Genomic DNA, 18,315 nt, shown 5'->3' with positions numbered 1-18,315 from the left:
GCCTTCGGCCTGTGGCCTGGCCCTAGGTTTGTGCCCTGGCCCTATGCCTGCACCCTGGCCCTTGGCCTGCGCCCTGGCCCTCGGCCTGTGCCCGGGCCCTCGGCGTGTGCCCTGGCCCTAGGCCTGTGCCCTGGCCCTAGGCCTGTGCCCTGGCCCTCGGCCTGCGCCCTGACCCTCGGCCTGCGCCCTGGCCCTCGGCCTGCGCCCTGGCCCTCGGCCTGTGACCCGTCCCTCGGCCTGTGACCCGTCCCTCGGCCTGTGCCCCGGCCCTCGGCCTGTGCCCTGGCCCTAGGCCTGTGCCCTGGCCCTGTGCCCTGGCCCTCGGCCTGTGCCCTGGCCCTCGGCCTGTGCCCTGGCCCTCGGCCTGTACCCTGGCCCTCGGCCTGTGCCCTGGCCCTGGGCCTGTGACCTGGCCCTCGGCCTGTGACCTGGCCCTCGGTCTGTGCCCTGGCCCTAGACCTGTACCCTGGCCCTCGGCCTGTGACCTGGCCCTCGGCCTGTGACCTGGCCCTCGGCCTGCACCCTGGCCCTAGGCCTGTGACCTGGCCCTAGGCCTGTACCCTGGCCCTCGGCCTGTGCCCTGGCCCTCGGCCTGTGGCCTGGCCCTAGGTTTGTGCCCTGGCCCTATGCCTGTGCCCTGGCCCTGGGCTCTCTAATCAGGATGAAACTTCCTCCGCATCCATCCTGCCAAGTCCTCGAAGAATTTATTTATTTCAATTAGATCATCGCTCATTCTTCTAAACTCAGGATAACCCTCCCATCCCAGGGAACAGTCTAGTGAACCTTTGTTACGTATGTCCTTCCTCACCAAACAAGACCTAAACTGCACACATTGGAGTCCAAATGCAGTATTGCCAAAGCCTCATATAATTACAGGAAGACAGCCTCACATTACTCCCGCACTCTCCATGGAATAAACACTGACAAATCATTTGTTTTCCTATTTACTCGTGATACCTGCGAACAAGCTCCGATGAATACCGATGAATACATTTATTACTCTCTGAACTTTTCTCTAATCTGAACATCTGCTCAAACATTTTGCCACATTTTACAATATCTGCACCCAGATTGTCCAATCACTTTCTGGTCCATATTCTTTTACAGTCTCTTGGTGACCCCCTCATCACTTACATTCGATCCCTTCATCGGGGCAGCACGGTAGCATTGTGGGTAGCACAATCGCTTCACAGCTCCAGGGTCCCAGGTTCGATTCCGGCTTGGGTCACTGTCTGTGCGGAGTCTGCACATCCTCCCTGTGTGTGTGTGGGTTTCCTCCGGGTGCTCCGGTTTCCTCCCACAGTCCAAAGATGTGCAGGTTAGGTGGATTGGCCATGCTAAATTTCCCCTAGTGTCCACAATTACCCTTAGTGTTGGGTGAGGTTACTGGGTTATGGGGATAGGGTGGAGGTGTTGACCTTGGGTAGGATGCTCTTTCCAAGAGCCGGTGCAGACTCAATGGGCCGAATGGCCTCCTTCTGCACTGTAAATTCTATGTAAATAAATTATAGATAGTTTAGTCTCAAGTATTGACTCTTGTGAGACTCCAGTAGTTCATCCTGTTGTCCTAAAAATGGCCCATTTATTCCTACTTTCTGTTTTTGTTCAATATCTAATCCTCACTTCATGCTAATATATAACTCCTATTCCCAAGCGCCCTAATCTTGTACAACAACTTTTTATGTGGCGCCTATTTGAATGTGCTTTGAAAATCAAAATATACTAGATCTACAACTTCCCCCTTATCTACTGTCAGCTACACTGTCAAAAACGCAAATAGATTTGTCAAACACAATAACCCTTTCATTGAAACTGTGTTGACCATGCCTCATGATATTCCGATATTACAAAGACTATGGGGTGAATTCTCCAACAGCGCGTTTCTCAGTGGCCCACCGTTGCTGGTAATGCGATTCTCCGTTCCTGCTGCTGGCCAATGGGATTTCCCATTGTAGGTACCCCAATGCTGCAGGGGGACCCATGGCGGGGGGGGGGGGGTGTTGCCAATGGAATGGAGAATCACCGCCGGCAGAGAAATCACCCCCATCTTACCACATCCTTAATAAGAAATTCCAGAAAAGGTTCACAAGGGCCATAGAGATCGACACATATGTGCAGACACAAACTCACATCTTCATACGCATTCATATTCACACATCTATTCGTACACCCACACAAGTATACACACGTATGCAAGCACTTACAAGTGCACACTCGCTTAAGCACTCGTGCAGACACATATGCATTCACACTCTTGTGAACACACTCATGCTGACATGTACACGCATTCATATTCACAAACACATGCACACACACATACACATGCAAACACACATGCACACCGCCATGCACACACATACATACACATGCAAACACACATGCACACCGACATGCACACACACATACATACAGTCACATGCTCACACACATGCGCGCACAGAAACTCTCACACATAGAAGGACAAACTAACACAATTGCCATGCGTAAACATGCATGCACAGACGCTCGCATTGAGATGTACACACACTTGTATTGAGATGTACACACATACTCTCGCATTGAGATGTGTACACACACACTCTTGAGCTGAGATGTACACACACACACACACTCTTGAGCTGAGATGTACACACACACATGTGCTGAGATGTACACATACACACTCGTGTGCTGAGATGTACACACACACACATGTGTGCTGAGATGTACACACACACGTGTGCTGAGATGTACACACACACACGTGTGCTGAGATTAAATGAAAATCGCTTATTATCACGAGTAGGCTTCAATGAAGTTACTGTGAAAAGCTCCTAGTCGCCACATTCTGGCGCCTGTCCGGGGAGGCTGGTATGGGAATCGAACCGTGCTGCTGGCCTGCTTGGTCTGCTTTAAAAGCCAGCGATTTAACCCAGTGAGCTAAACCAGCCCCTCACACACACACTCGTGTACTGAGATGTACACACACACACACTCGTGCATTAAGATGTACACATACATACTCACATGTTGAGATGTGCAAACATGCGCAGAGATGTACACACATGAACTTTTGTGTTGACATGTACACACACACTCATGCATTGTGATGTGTACGCACACATTCGCGTGTTGAGATGTACACACAGGCACTTGTGCATTGTGATGTACACACATACATCCGTGCATTGAGATGTACACACAGGACGGCACGGTGGCACAGTGGTTAGCACTTCTGCCTCACAACTCCAGGGTCCCAGGTTCAATTCCGGTCTCAGGTGACTTTCTGTGTGAGTTTGCACTTCTTCTCTGTGTCTGCGTGGGTTTCCTCCGGGTGCTCCGGTTTCCTCCCACAGTCCAAAGGTGTGCAGGTTAGTTAGACTGGCCATGCTAAATTGCCCCTTCGTGTCCAAAAGTTTAGGTCGGGTTACTAGGTTTACGGGGACAGGGTGGAGGAGTGAGCTTAAGTTGGGTGCTCTTTCCAAGGGCCGGTGCAGACTCGATGGGCCAAATGGCCCCCTTCTGCACTGTAAACACTGGTTTAGCACAGTGGGCTAAATAGCTGGCTTGCAGTGCAGAATTATGCCAGCAGCGCGGGTTCAATTCCCGTACCAGCCTCCCCGAACAGGCGCTGGAATGTGGCGACTAGGGGCTTTTCACAGTAACTTCATTGAAGCCTACTCATGACAATAAGCGATTATTATTATTATTAAATTCTATGATTCTGTGACATACACTCGGCATTGAGTGGTACACACACACACACGTGTTGAGATGTGCACGCACAAGTGCATTGAGATTACACACATACACTCATGCATTGAGATGTACACACACACACTCGTGCATTGAGAGATACACACACACATTCACATGCTGAGATGTATACACTCACGTGTTAAATGTACACACATACACACTCTCGTGTTGCGATGTCCACACACTCGTGCATTGAAATGTACACACTCACAAACTCTCAATTTGAGATGCACACACACACACACTTGCATGTTGAGATGTACACACATTAATCTGCTGCTGCTTTATTTGTTTGATTCGTTGTCCAGGGTCACAACCAGGAGCTGACAGAGGAGTTGGAGAGTGAGCAGGCTGCCCGAACGAGATGTGAACGGCAGCGAGCAGAGCTGGAGCAGCGGTTACAGGAACTGACTGACCAGCTTCAGCAGGCAGGGGGGGCGACCAGCGCCCAGATAGAGCTCAACAAGAGGCAAGAGGCTGAGTGCCAACGCCTGGTGCGAGAGCTCGAGGAAAGTCGCCTCTCTCAGGAGAAGATGGCAGGTGATCTGCGGAGGAAGCAGGCGGGTGCCGTGGGCGATCTTGAAGAAGAGGTGGGCAAGCTGCAACACGCAAGGCAAAGTTTGGAGAAAGAGAAACAGGCCCTGAAAATGAACATGGATGTGATGACTTCAAATATCGAGCAACTCGCCAGGGCAAAGGTACGTTTGCTGGGGGCTCAGCTTTGTGTGGGAACCTGAGCTCAAATGTTAACCTTCAGTGGTTTCAGGTCAAACATCTCCACTGCCGCTGAGGAAGGTGAATGAGTGTAAACTAGGAATATGATTTAATCCTGTTCAACTCACAGGGGGCAGGGTGGGTAGGAATTCCAGCTTTAGCGTTCACACAGGTTAGGGAAATAAAAGCAAAACTTTTGCAGATGCTGGAAATCTGACAGAGAACAGAAAATGCTGAAAAACTCAGCAAGTCTGACAGCATCTGTGGCGGGAGAAACACCGTTTACATTTCAAGCCTCATTTGGTTTTTAAGAGCTAAAGAGAGCTAAAGAGAGGGAGACATGTGATGGATTTTACACTGTGTAAGGGTGGGGGGAGCTAAGTGAAAGGTCAGTGATAGGTGGGAGCTGGGAGAGATTGAAACAAAGATGTGTAATAATAATAATCACTTATTGTCACAAGTCGGCTCAGGACAGGAGACAGAGCAAATGTTAATGGATTCTGGGAAGTGCTGATAGTGGCATAAAGGACAGACAGCAGAAGGTGTTAACGGAAGAACTACAAGTGACAGCTGGCCCATTGGGGGAGAGGGAGGGGGTTGGCACTGGGAGAAAAATGTTTCAGATCTAAAATAACGGTCAAGGTGCAGAGGAAAGTTCACAGTCTGCAGTTGCTGAACTCAACGTTGAGCCCTGAGGGCTGTAACTTGGCTCATGGGAAGGTGAGGCGCTGTTCTCGCGGTTTGCATTGGGATTCACTGGCACATTGCAGCAGGGCAAGGACAGGCGTGCGGGCGAGAGAGCAGGACGGGAACTTAAAACGAGAGGTGACAGGAAGATTGGAGACCTGTTGCAGACTGAGCGTGGGTGTTCCATAAAACAGTCACCCAGTCTGCGGTTAGACCAGGGAAATAAAGTTAGAAATCACCTGTTTTTTGTTTTTGAAGAAGGCACTTGCCCTGAGCTGAATTCTTGGTCGCTGGTAACGCGGCACTCCCTCAGTACTGACCCTCTGACAGTGCACCACTCCCTCAGTACTGACCCTCTGACAGTGCAGCGCTCCCTCAGTACTGACCCTCTGACAGTGCAGCACTCCCTCAGTACTGACCCTCTGACAGTGCAGCACTCCCTCAGTACTGACCCTCTGACAGTGCGGCACTCCCTCAGTACTGACCCTCTGACAGTGCAGCACTCCCTCAGTACTGACCCTCTGACAGTGCAGCACTCCCTCAGTACTGACCCTCTGACAGTGCAGCACTCCCTCAGTGCTGACCCTCTGACAGTGCAGCACTCCCTCAGTACTGACCCTCTGACAGTGCAGCACTCCCTCAGTACTGACCCTCTGACGGTGCAGCGCTCCCTCAGTACTGACCCTCTGACAGTGCAGCACTCCCTCAGTACTGACCCTCTGACAGTGCAGCACTCCCTCAGTACTGACCCTCTGACGGTGCAGCGCTCCCTCAGTACTGACCCTCTGACAGTGCAGCACTCCCTCAGTACTGACCCTCTGACAGTGCGGCACTCCCTCAGTACTGACCCTCTGACAGTGCAGCACTCCCTCAGTACTGACCCTCTGACAGTGCAGCACTCCCTCAGTACTGACCCTCTGACAGTGCAGCACTCCCTCAGTACTGACCTTCTGACAGTGCAGCACTCCCTCATTACTCACCCTCTGACAGTGCAGCACTCACTCATTACTGACCCTCTGACAGTGCAGCACTCCCTCATTACTGACAGTCTGACAGTGCAGCACTCCCTCAGTACTGACCCTCTGACAGTGCAGCACTCCCTCAGTACTGACCCTCTGACAGTGCAGCGCTCCCTCAGTACTGACCCTCTGACAGTGCGGCACTCCCTCAGTACTGACCCTCTGACAGTGCAGCACTCCCTCAGTACTGACCCTCTGACAGTGCGGCACTCCCTCATTACTGACGCTCTGACAATTCAGCACTCCCTCAGTACTAACCCTCTGACAGTGCGGCACTCCCTCAGTACTGACCCTCTGACAGTGCAGTGCTCCCTCAGTACTGACCCTCTGACAGTGCAGCACTCCCTCAGTACTGACACTCTGACACTGCAGCACTCCCTCAGTACTGACTCTCTGACAGTGCACCTCTCCCTCAGTACTGACCCTCTGACAGTGCGGCACTCCCTCAGTACTGACCCTCTGACAATGCAGCACTCCCTCAGTACTGACCCTCTGACAGTGCTGCACTCCCTCTGTACTGACCCTCTGACAGTGCGGCACTCCCTCAGTACTGACCCTCTGACAGTGCGGTGCTCCCTCAGTACTGACCCTCTGACAGTGCGGTGCTCCCTCAGTACTGACCCTCTGACAGTGCAGCACTCCCTCAGTACTGACCCTCTGACAGTGCGGCACTCCCTCAGTACTGACCCTCTGACAGTGCGGCACTCCCTCAGTACTGACCCTCTGACAGTGCGGCACTCCCTCAGTACTGACCCTCTGACAGTGCAGCACTCCCTCAGTACTGACCCTCTGACAGTGCAGCACTCCCTCAGTACTGACCCTCTGACAGTGCAGCACTCCCTCAGTGCTGACCCTCTGACAGTGCAGCACTCCCTCAGTACTGACCCTCTGACAGTGCAGCACTCCCTCAGTACTGACCCTCTGACGGTGCAGCGCTCCCTCAGTACTGACCCTCTGACAGTGCAGCACTCCCTCAGTACTGACCCTCTGACAGTGCAGCACTCCCTCAGTACTGAACCTCTGACGGTGCAGCGCTCCCTCAGTACTGACCCTCTGACAGTGCAGCACTCCCTCAGTACTGACCCTCTGACAGTGCGGCACTCCCTCAGTACTGACCCTCTGACAGTGCAGCACTCCCTCAGTACTGACCCTCTGACACTGCAGCACTCCCTCAGTACTGACTCTCTGACAGTGCACCTCTCCCTCAGTACTGACCCTCTGACAGTGCGGCACTCCCTCAGTACTGACCCTCTGACAGTGCAGCACTCCCTCAGTACTGACCCTCTGACAGTGCAGCACTCCCTCAGTACTGACCCTCTGACAGTGCAGCACTCCCTCAGTACTGACCCTCTGACAGTGCGGCACTCCCTCAGTACTGACCCTCTGACAGTGCGGTGCTCCCTCAGTACTGACCCTCTGACAGTGCGGTGCTCCCTCAGTACTGACCCTCTGACAGTGCGGTGCTCCCTCAGTACTGACCCTCTGACAGTGCAGCACTCCCTCAGTACTGACCCTCTGACAGTGCGGTGCTCCCTCAGTACTGACCCTCTGACAGTGCAGCACTCCCTCAGTACTGACCATCTGACAGTGTGGTGCTCCCTCAGTGCTGCCCCCAGCAGGGCGGTGCTCCCTCAGTGCCCTCCCCAGCTCTCTGGTGCTCCCTCAGTATTGCAGTGGCTTACAATGATTATGTTGAAGGTTTTCCGATTGCAAAGTGAAAATGCTTCCACTATGACAGGGACATTGCTGCACAAACCTCTGGTGCTCTTTAAGCTGGAATGTTTTCTGTAATTTAGGCTGATCTTGAGAGACGCTGTCACCTGCATGAAGCTGAAGCGAGTGGTGCGAATCAGAAAGTTTCCGAGCTTCAGACGGAGCTGAAAGACCTCCGAGCACTGGCAATGCGGACAAAGTCGGAGCAGGGTGAGGAGGCGCAGGCTCTGATTTAATCTCTGGCTGCTTGTGTGGAGAGTGTGTCTGATTAGAGGAACTGGGGCAAGTGGGGGAGTGGGTGAGCAGGGCAGACGGAGAGGGAGTGTGGGGGATGTGATAATGCACAGGAAGAGGAGGAGGCCGTTCAGCCCATCAACTACATGCCTGTCTCTGGTGACCAATTCAGTCAGTCCCTTTCCCTCATTCCGTTCTGGTAGCTGTGCAGGTTTAGACATATCTGCATCCAGCTCCACGGTGTGCTGTGAGTTCCCTTTCCTTTCCAGCATCCTTCAATCCAGGAAAAGTGATAGACATATGGCATACAGGATGATAGATACACGACAGACAGGATGACCAATACACGACAGACAGGATGATAGATACACGACAGACAGGATGGTAGATACATGACAGACAGGATGACAGATACACGACAGACAGGATGGTAGATACACGACAGACAGGATGACAGATACACGACAGACAGGATGGTAGATACACGACAGACAGGATGACAGATACACGACAGACAGGATGATAGATACACGACAGACAGGATGACAGATACACGACAGACAGGATGGTAGATACACGACAGACAGGATGATAGATACACGACAGACAGGATGATAGATACATGACAGACAGGATGACAGATACACGACAGACAGGATGGTAGATACACGACAGACAGGATGACAGATACACGACAGACAGGATGATAGATACACGACATGATGATAGATACACGACAGACAGGATGATAGATACACGACAGACAGGACGACAAATACACGACAGACAGGATGATAGATACACGACAGACAGGATGACAGATACACGACAGACAGGATGGTAGATACACGACAGACAGGATGCCAGATACACGACAGACAGGATGACAGATACACGACAGACAGGATGACAGATACACGACAGACAGGATGATAGATACACGACAGACAGGATGACAGATACACGACAGACAGGATGACAGATACACGACAGACAGGATGACAGATACACGACAGAAGGATGATAGATACACGACAGACAGGATGACAGATACACGACAGACAGGATGACAGATACACGACAGACAGGATGATAGATACACGACAGACAGGATGACAGATACACGACAGACAGGATGACAGATACATGACAGACAGGATGACAGATACACGACAGACAGGATGATAGATACACGACAGGATGATAGATACACGACAGACAGGATGATAGATACACGACAGACAGGACGACAAATACACGACAGACAGGATGATAGATACACGACAGACAGGATGACAGATACACGACAGACAGGATGGTAGATACACGACAGACAGGATGCCAGATACACGACAGACAGGATGACAGATACACGACAGACAGGATGACAGATACACGACAGACAGGATGATAGATACACGACAGACAGGATGACAGATACACGACAGACAGGATGACAGATACACGACAGACAGGATGACAGATACACGACAGAAGGATGATAGATACACGACAGACAGGATGATAGATACACGACAGACAGGACGACAAATACACGACAGACAGGATGATAGATACACGACAGACAGGATGACAGATACACGACAGACAGGATGGTAGATACACGACAGACAGGATGACAGATACACGACAGACAGGATGACAGATACACGACAGACAGGATGACAGATACACGACAGACAGGATGATAGATACACGACAGACAGGATGACAGATACACGACAGACAGGATGACAGATACATGACAGACAGGATGACAGATACACGACAGACAGGATGATAGATACACGACAGGATGATAGATACACGACAGACAGGATGATAGATACACGACAGACAGGATGACAGATACATGACAGACAGGATGGTAGATACACGACAGACAGGACGATAGATACACGACAGACAGGATGATAGATACACGACAGACAGGATGGCAGATACACGACAGACAGGATGACAGATACACGACAGACAGGATGACAGATACACGACAGACAGGATGACAGATACACGACAGACAGGATGACAGATACACGACAGACAGGATGACAGATACACGACAGACAGGATGACAGATACATGACAGACAGGATGACAGATACACGACAGACAGGATGATAGATACACGACAGGATGATAGATACATGACAGACAGGATGATAGATACACGACAGACAGGATGACAGATACATGACAGACAGGATGGTAGATACACGACAGACAGGACGATAGATACACGACAGACAGGATGATAGATACACGACAGACAGGATGATAGATACACGACAGACAGGATGACAGATACACGACAGACAGGATGATAGATACACGACAGGATGATAGATTCACGACAGACAGGATGGCAGATACACGACAGACAGGATGATAGATACACGACAGACAGGATGATAGATACACGACAGGATGATAGATACACGACAGACAGGATGATAGATACAAGACAGACAGGATGGTAGATACACGACAGACAGGATGACAGATACATGACAGACAGGATGGTAGATACACGACAGACAGGATGATAGATACACGACAGACAGGATGATAGATACACGACAGACAGGATGGTAGATACACGACAGACAGGATGATAGATACACGACAGACAGGATGGTAGATACACGACAGACAGGATGATAGATACACGACAGACAGGATGATAGATACACGACAGACAGGATGGTAGATACACGACAGACAGGATGATAGATACATGACAGACAGGATGATAGATACATGACAGACAGGATGGTAGATACACAACAGACAGGATGATAGATACACGACAGACAGGATGATAGATACACGACAGACAGGATGGTAGATACACGACAGACAGGATGATAGATACATGACAGACAGGATGACAGATACACGACAGACAGGATGGTAGATACACGACAGACAGGTTGATAGATACATGACAGACAGGATGATAGATACATGACAGGCAGGATGATAGATACACGACAGACAGGATGACAGATACACGACAGACATCCAATACAGATGGGGCATATTCATCCTGCCAGAAAAATCTACTTCACGTTCCTCCTGCATCTGTTGTCGACAATCTTAAATCTGTGGCTCCCCTCGGTCCTCGTACTATCAGTACCAGACATTGGGTGAGATTCTCGGCCTCGCGCTGCCAGTTACGGAGCTCCTGGTGAGGCCGGAGATTCCCACATTACTGAGGAAAAGGGATTGTCGCCAGGCATGGCAAGAGATTGGGAATCGCTTCCTAATCTGCGCTCTGGCAGGAGAACATAGTCTCTCGGACGGAGAATCATGCCCATTGAGCCTCGAAGAGAGTAAACTCATTCCCACATTCGGGAATGAGGAAGAATTTTGTTAAGCAACTACATTAAGGGATAAGGGCCAACGGCGGGTATATTGAGTTAGACCACCGATCAGCCATGATCCCATGAAATGGCGGGATAGGTTCAGGGAGCTCAATAGGCCACTCCTGTTCCTCTGTCCCTAGCTTCCTAAACTTCGCTGCTGGTAAGATCGGAGTCCAATTTTCAGATTTAAAGGGGAATATTCTCGTTTTCCGCAGTGAAAAATGTTCATCAGGTCTGGACAGCTTGAATACCAAGATGAAAAGTAAGAACAACAAAACTGAAGTTACTTGAATTGTATTTCTGGGGGAGAGAAACCTTTGTGAGACTGAAGGAAAAGGGAACCCTTTGATTTTATTGTCACTTCCCGCTGTGACATATTTGGGTTTTCAGTGTGATCAATTGTTTGGACATGTCTGGTTTCAGGAGACCTGACGCAGCAGTTAGAAGAACGGGACACGCTGATCACACAGTTCACACGGATGAAAGTGGCCTTGAACCAACAGATAGAAGACCTGAAGAACCGGCTGGATGAGGAATCGAAGGTCCGTGTCTCCGTGCCAGCCGTCCTGAGGCCTGCCTCACGAGCCACCCTGAGCCAAAATTTCCAATAAAAACAGCAGGAAATGCTGGATAAAACGCGACGGGTCTAGCAACATCCGTGCAGCGAGAAACAAGAGTTAACGTTTTCGAGTCCCTGTGGCTCTGCTTCAGAGCTGGAAGTTTTCTGTTTCAACCATTTCCCAGATGTGGACACCGCAGGGAAGGCCAAGCTTCTTGTTCATCCCCAACTGCCCCTCAGAAGGTGGTGGTACGCTGCCGCCTGGATCCGCTGCAGTCCCTGTGGTGCTAGTGCTCAAAGAACATTCTCCACAGATTCATAGCATCTAAACATATCAACAGCTGAGTGGGCACATGATTACATGATTGGTGTGAATTAAACCCTGCTGATACAAATCCATCTTACAGACATTGATTTTACAAACCTCTTGATCTCTTTGCTTTAGCTACTCTCCATCTTTGATACTCGCATTCGAGTCACACACTCATTACGGCACAGAAGGAGATCATTCGGCCCTTCAAATCTGTCCCGCAATGAGTCTGTGACCCGAATGCGAGTGTCAACGAAGAAGAGCAGGGACTCGAAACGTTAACGTTATGGGCAATAAATGCTGGGATAACCAGTGACGCCCATGTCCTGTAAATTATTTTTTTAAAAATCTGCTGAAGTCTGAGTGTGAATTTTCTGCAGGAACCCGTGGTAAACCACGTTATTGCATGATATTGCATGAGATGTATTGTACTGTATTGTACATGCCTGGGCTTGTCCAGGCTGGCTCCGCCTGTGGCTCCTCCCCTCGGGGCTTCTGTATAAAAGTGGCAAGTCTCTGCCTCCGGACCCAGTTTGGGTCTAGAGGCAGGAGGCTTGCTGTTTAGTGTATGAAAGCCTCAGTCACGTTCAGAGGTCTTCGTTGAAGGACACGAGGTAGGCCTCGAAGCAGCTTAGCCAGTGTTCAAAAGTCTCCGTAGCGTCGGCTGCTTGTGGGTCCAGTTCCAGGCAATCAGGCTTGAGCGATGAGTTCATCTTTCGAAGTTTAGTGTATTAAATTGATACACCATCAATAACACACGACGAGTGATGAACGTAACTGAGGCTTTAATACACTAAACAGCAAGCCTCCTGCCTCTGGACCCGAACTGGGTCCGGAGGCAGAGACTTGCCACTTTTATACAGAAGTCCCGAGGGGAGGAGCCACAGGCGGAGCCAGCCTGGACAAGCCCAGGTATGTACAATACAGTACAATACATCTCATGCAATATCATGCAATAACGTGGTTTACCACAGAACCATGATGCAGCCGTCAAAACCATACTCACTGGGGGTCCGGAGATTCTTTGCATGTATGGACCTGGCATTAGTGATTGTTTTTATCAAAGTTACATTGCTGAAAATTCAGTGGGAGACAGAAACATTTGAAATTCCTCTGCCTGACCCCAGCTGCTGCTGATCCCCACATTCGTGCATCAATTACCTCCAGACGTGATATATTTTCATTGAAGATCATAGAATAGAATCATAGAATCCCGACAGTGCAGAAGGAGGCCATTCGGTCCATTGAGTCTGCACCGACCCTCTGAAAGAGCACCATACCGGGCCCACTCCTCCGCCCTACCCCCGTAACCTCAACTAACCTTTGGTCACTGTGGGGCACCCTGTTCTATCCACATAACAGTGAAACCTAACCTGCACCTCCCCAGACAGTAAGGGACAATTTAATGTGGTCAATTCACCCAACCTGTGCATATTTGGACTGTACCTAACTGGCTGTCCAACTCTTACTCTCCATAAACCACAGCTCATCCAAAACTCTGATGTCCAAATCCTAACTCGCACCAAGCCCCACTCGCCCATAGCCCCCAGCGTCCACGGACCGACGCTGGTTCCCAGTCCATCAACACCTCAAATATAAAGGGCGGAATTCTCTGCTCCCCATGTGGCATGGGAGAATCGTGGGAGGGCCTCCTGACATTTTTCATGCCCCCCTGGCGCCCCCAGCGATTCTCTCTCACCCACCCCGCCGTTATTCACGGCGAGCGGTGATTCTCCGAGCCCGATGGGCTGAGTGACCGGCCCTTCACGCCTGTTTCACCACGGCAGCAACCACACCTGGTCGCTGCATTCATGAAACGGGCGCCAGATGCCCATTTGGGGCACCTAGGGGCCCGATTGGCACGGGAGCACCACGACTGTGCTCGGGAGGGGACAGGCCCGCGATCGGTGCCCACCGATCGTCGGGCCAGCATCCAAAACAGACGCACTCTTTCCCCTCTGCCGCCCGGCAAGATCAAGCCACCACGTCTTCCCGGGCGGCTGAGGAGAAAGATGGCACCGCGCATGCGCGGTTGGCGCTTCTGTGCGATGAAGTCATCCGCGCATGCGTGGGTTGGAACCAGCAACCCGCGCATGCGCTGATGAGTTCACATTCTCGGCGTGACGAGGTCGCTGCCGAGAAAGACGGAGGCCCGCTCCTAGCCCCCCGGGTGGGGGTGAATTAGGTGCGGGGAGCGGGCTCCGAGGCCGTCGTGAACCTCGGCCGAGTTCACGACGGCCTTCACGAATTCGGCCTCCTGTGGAGAATTCCGCCCAAAGTACTCCCATCTGTGGTTAGATTCCTCTCCTTGATCATCCCTGACTTTGTCACCTCCCCCAACCCTAAAACTCTCCGAAGATATCTACACTCCTCTAATTCCAGCCTCTTGCTTTCCTCCCACTTACTTCACCCCCACCATTGGCGGAGGTACCTTCAGAAGCTGAGACCCATAATTCCAGGTTCCCTCCCTACATTTTGCCGCTTGTCTATCCCCCCCCCCCCCCACCCGCCTTTTAACTTGTGACCAAAAGCTTAATCAAAAAATAGATAATACAGACCAAATGTGTTGAATTCTGTTTGTCTTCCCTCCTGTGAAATCCCTTGGGACATTTTACTGTGTTTAAAGCACTATATGTGCACGTCGTTGTTGTAGCTGTTTAAATCAATCTCTATAGGGTGAACCTAGGTTACCCGATCCCTTCATTATTTTATATGTCAATGCAAATTCTTCACCCATTTTAACACCTCCTTTAGCTCAATGTTAATTTTTACTGTAAGGAAAGCCACCATAATCCCAGATGACCATAGGCTGCTTTCCCCTTTGAGGGGGGGGGGGAAGAGCTGACTGGTGGTGATTTAACCTGAGGGTCACCACACCTCAGGCGAGGGGGAGGGTTGAGAAGGCGGGGCCTTCATTAATAACCTCAGCCGGTACGGGAATTGAACCTGCGCTGTTCGCCTCGCTCTGCATCACGAGCCAGCTGTCCAGCCCACTGAGCTAAACCTGCCCCCTAACCTTTTCTGCATCGCGGCGTCAATGCAGCTTGTCGTTGTGTTTGATCATGCTTGGCCCTCTGTCCACAGCTGAGAATGGGACTATCTCAGCGCCTGCAGGATTCACGCAATGACTGCGACGTCCTCCGGGAGCAGCTCGAGGAAGAACAAGACGAAAGGTCCAACCTTCAGAAGTCCGCCTGCAAAGCCAACGCGGACGCCTTACTGTGGAAAACAAAATATGAGACAGAGGGTGTTCAGAAGCTGGGCGAATTGGAGGAAGCCAGGTATGATTTCTGAAGTTAAGGCAGCGTCTGTGGAGAGAGAGAAACAGAGTTACCGGTCGGTGACCTTTCATCAGACCGGTGAGATCAGGGAAGTGAAAGGTTAACTTTCTCTTCTCCCTCCACAGGTACTTGTGGAATATTTCTAGTATTCTCTGCTTTCATTTCACATTTCGAGCTTCATTTTGCTCTTGAAAAATTTTAAAATTATTTTATTTGCTCAAAAGACCAACATTTGTTGCCCATCTCTAATGAACTGTGTCATGCTGGGCAGTTATCATCGCCGTGGGTCTGGAGACATCTGTAGGCCAGACCGAGTAAGGACGGCAGGTTTCCTTCTCTCAAGGACATTAGTGAACCAGATAGGGTTTTACAACAATCGACGATAGTTTCATGATCATCGTTGCTGAGACTAACTTTAGGTTTCAGATTTTATTAACGGAACTTAAATGCTATCAGCTGCCGTGATGGGATTTGAACCCATGCCCCCAGAGTTTGGGGCCCCTGAATGACTAATTCGCTGACATTACCGCTACCCCACCATCTCCCTTCTGAGGGTGACGATACATTAGTGAGTGAGGGGTGGGGGGTTGATGTTTGTCTTTGATCTTTAGCTGGGGTGGAGGGGAGAGGGGTGGGCTCAAGGGGACCTGACCACTGGTGTAAAATTCAACCTCTTGTGTGGAAGCCTGTCCTGCTGGACTGTAAAGGCAATGTGGCTAACACACTGAGCTTTTTGATTGATTGATTGATTGTCACATGTACCAAAGTACAGTGAAAAGCATTTTTCTGTGGCCAAGAGCAAGTTCACTGTACGTACACAGTAGACAAAAAGAATAATCAACAGAGAACATTGACAAATGGTACATCGACAAACAGTAATTGGTTACAGTGCGGAACAAGGGCCAAGCAAAGCAAATACATGAGCAAGAGCAGCATAGGGCGTCGTGAATAGTGGCCGGGATTCTCCCACCCCGTGCCAGGTCAGAGAATCCGAAATGAAAAATGAAAATGAAAATCGCTTATTGTCACGAGTAGGCTTCAATGAAGTTACTGTGAAAAGCCCCTAGTCGCCACATTCCGGCACCTGTTCAGGGAGGCTGGTACGGGAATTGAACCCGTGCTGCTGGCCTGCTTGGGCCCAGTGTGCTAAACCAGCCCCTATCCCCAGGGAGTAGCGAGAATCGGGCCCCGACGCCGGCTTATCTATGCTCCGCCGCCGATTCTCAGGTTCCGCGGGATCGCTGCTGCACACCCCCCCCCCCCCCCCCCCCCCCCCCAGCGATTGTCTGGGCCCGGACGGGCTGAGTGGCCGCTGTTGGAGGGAAGAAAAACCTCAAAGTCTGTTCTCGACCGTGTGGTGTAGGTAAAACTTTGTTTAATTCGGAAAAGCTGTGTGCACACAGGAGAGACAGACCCTGTGACCATCCTGTAGCTCGCAAAAGTCAGCTCTAATCATAGTCAGAATTACAGAATGGCACTGAATCATTCGGAACAATACAAAGTGATCAGTTTGCATATTTTCTGGTCCCCGTAATGGGGAAACGATTAAGAATACAATGTTTCCTTACAATCTCATGGGTTTGTGCTTAACATATTTAACTTCAGGAAGAGGTGCGAATGTGTTGGACAATGGATCCCTTCGACTTACTGGGGCCTCCTGTGTTTCCCTTTTCATATTCAAATGCTCTGTGAGATGATTAACTTATTTCCAATGTGGGTGACTTTAACCCCTTGCTTGCTGGTTTACCTTAGATATATGTTTAACCCCTTGCCTGCTGGTTTTCCCTTGACCTGTGCTCTTACAATACTTTGAGACATCTTTATTATACCAATCCTGACACATGTAGCAATTTCTTCCGCCAACACGAAGGCAAGTTAGGCAACACGGAGAATAGAATGTCAGCACAGAGCTAAATCGTTGGCTTTGAAAGCAGACCAAGGCAGGCCAGCAGAGCGGGTTCAATTCCCGTACCAGCCTCCCCGAACAGGTGCCGGAATGTGTTGACTAGGGGCTTTTCACAGTAACTTCATTGAAGCCTACTCGTGACAATAAGCGATTATTATTATGTGACTCCAGACCCACAGCAATGTGGTGGACTCTTAAATGCCCTCAGGGATGGGCAACAAATGCAGGCCCGGCCAACAACACCCATATCCCATAAACAAATAAAAAATGAGGTGTCTGGTTACTGATCTGGGACAGGAATTCTGAGCGAATCAAGACAGTTGGGAAATTTCGCCTCAGTTAATTAACTAAATCTGGAATTTTAAGAAGTAATCTCTGTAATTGTGACCATCGTCTGATGAGTGGACATGGGCTCAATGTGCCTAATGAACTCTTCCTACGGATAACTGAATTGTCCGAAAACCTGATTTGGTTCACTGATGTCCTTGAGGAGTAGAGATGTTAACGTGGCCTAGTCACTGCCGATGTAGTTATATAGTTAACTCTTAACCGCCCACTGAACGGGCTATTAAACCACTCAGATGTGAAGAAAGTACTCACCACTAACTGCCGGGGAAAATTCGAAATCCACATGGCCTTGATCCCAAGGTTGCCAGATTTTGGATATTAGAACTGTGGTACACATACCAACATATGTACAGATGTACATGCGTGCACAGCCATAAATAAATACAATCATATGTATAGATGTACATGCAAACATGT

At 50.3% G+C, this 18,315-nt stretch overlaps 1 protein-coding gene across 1 annotated transcript in view; it reads left to right on the top strand.

Moving 5' to 3' along the window:
* Positions 1 to 18,315, top strand: part of LOC119966620 (myosin-7-like) — a 176,052-nt gene that overhangs the window by 121,120 nt on the left and 36,617 nt on the right. Inside the window, exons 29-32 of the mRNA XM_038798621.1 lie at positions 4,047 to 4,436; positions 7,955 to 8,081; positions 11,918 to 12,036; positions 15,448 to 15,644. Of these exons, the coding sequence (XP_038654549.1) occupies positions 4,047 to 4,436; positions 7,955 to 8,081; positions 11,918 to 12,036; positions 15,448 to 15,644 (833 nt within the window). The remainder of the gene's footprint in view (positions 1 to 4,046; positions 4,437 to 7,954; positions 8,082 to 11,917; positions 12,037 to 15,447; positions 15,645 to 18,315) is intronic.

Source organism: Scyliorhinus canicula, chromosome 5, assembly GCF_902713615.1.
Source record: "Scyliorhinus canicula chromosome 5, sScyCan1.1, whole genome shotgun sequence".
Lineage (NCBI taxonomy): Eukaryota > Metazoa > Chordata > Chondrichthyes > Carcharhiniformes > Scyliorhinidae > Scyliorhinus > Scyliorhinus canicula.
Note: the sequence above shows the minus strand (reverse complement) of the source record. Positions and strands in the feature narration are given on the sequence as shown.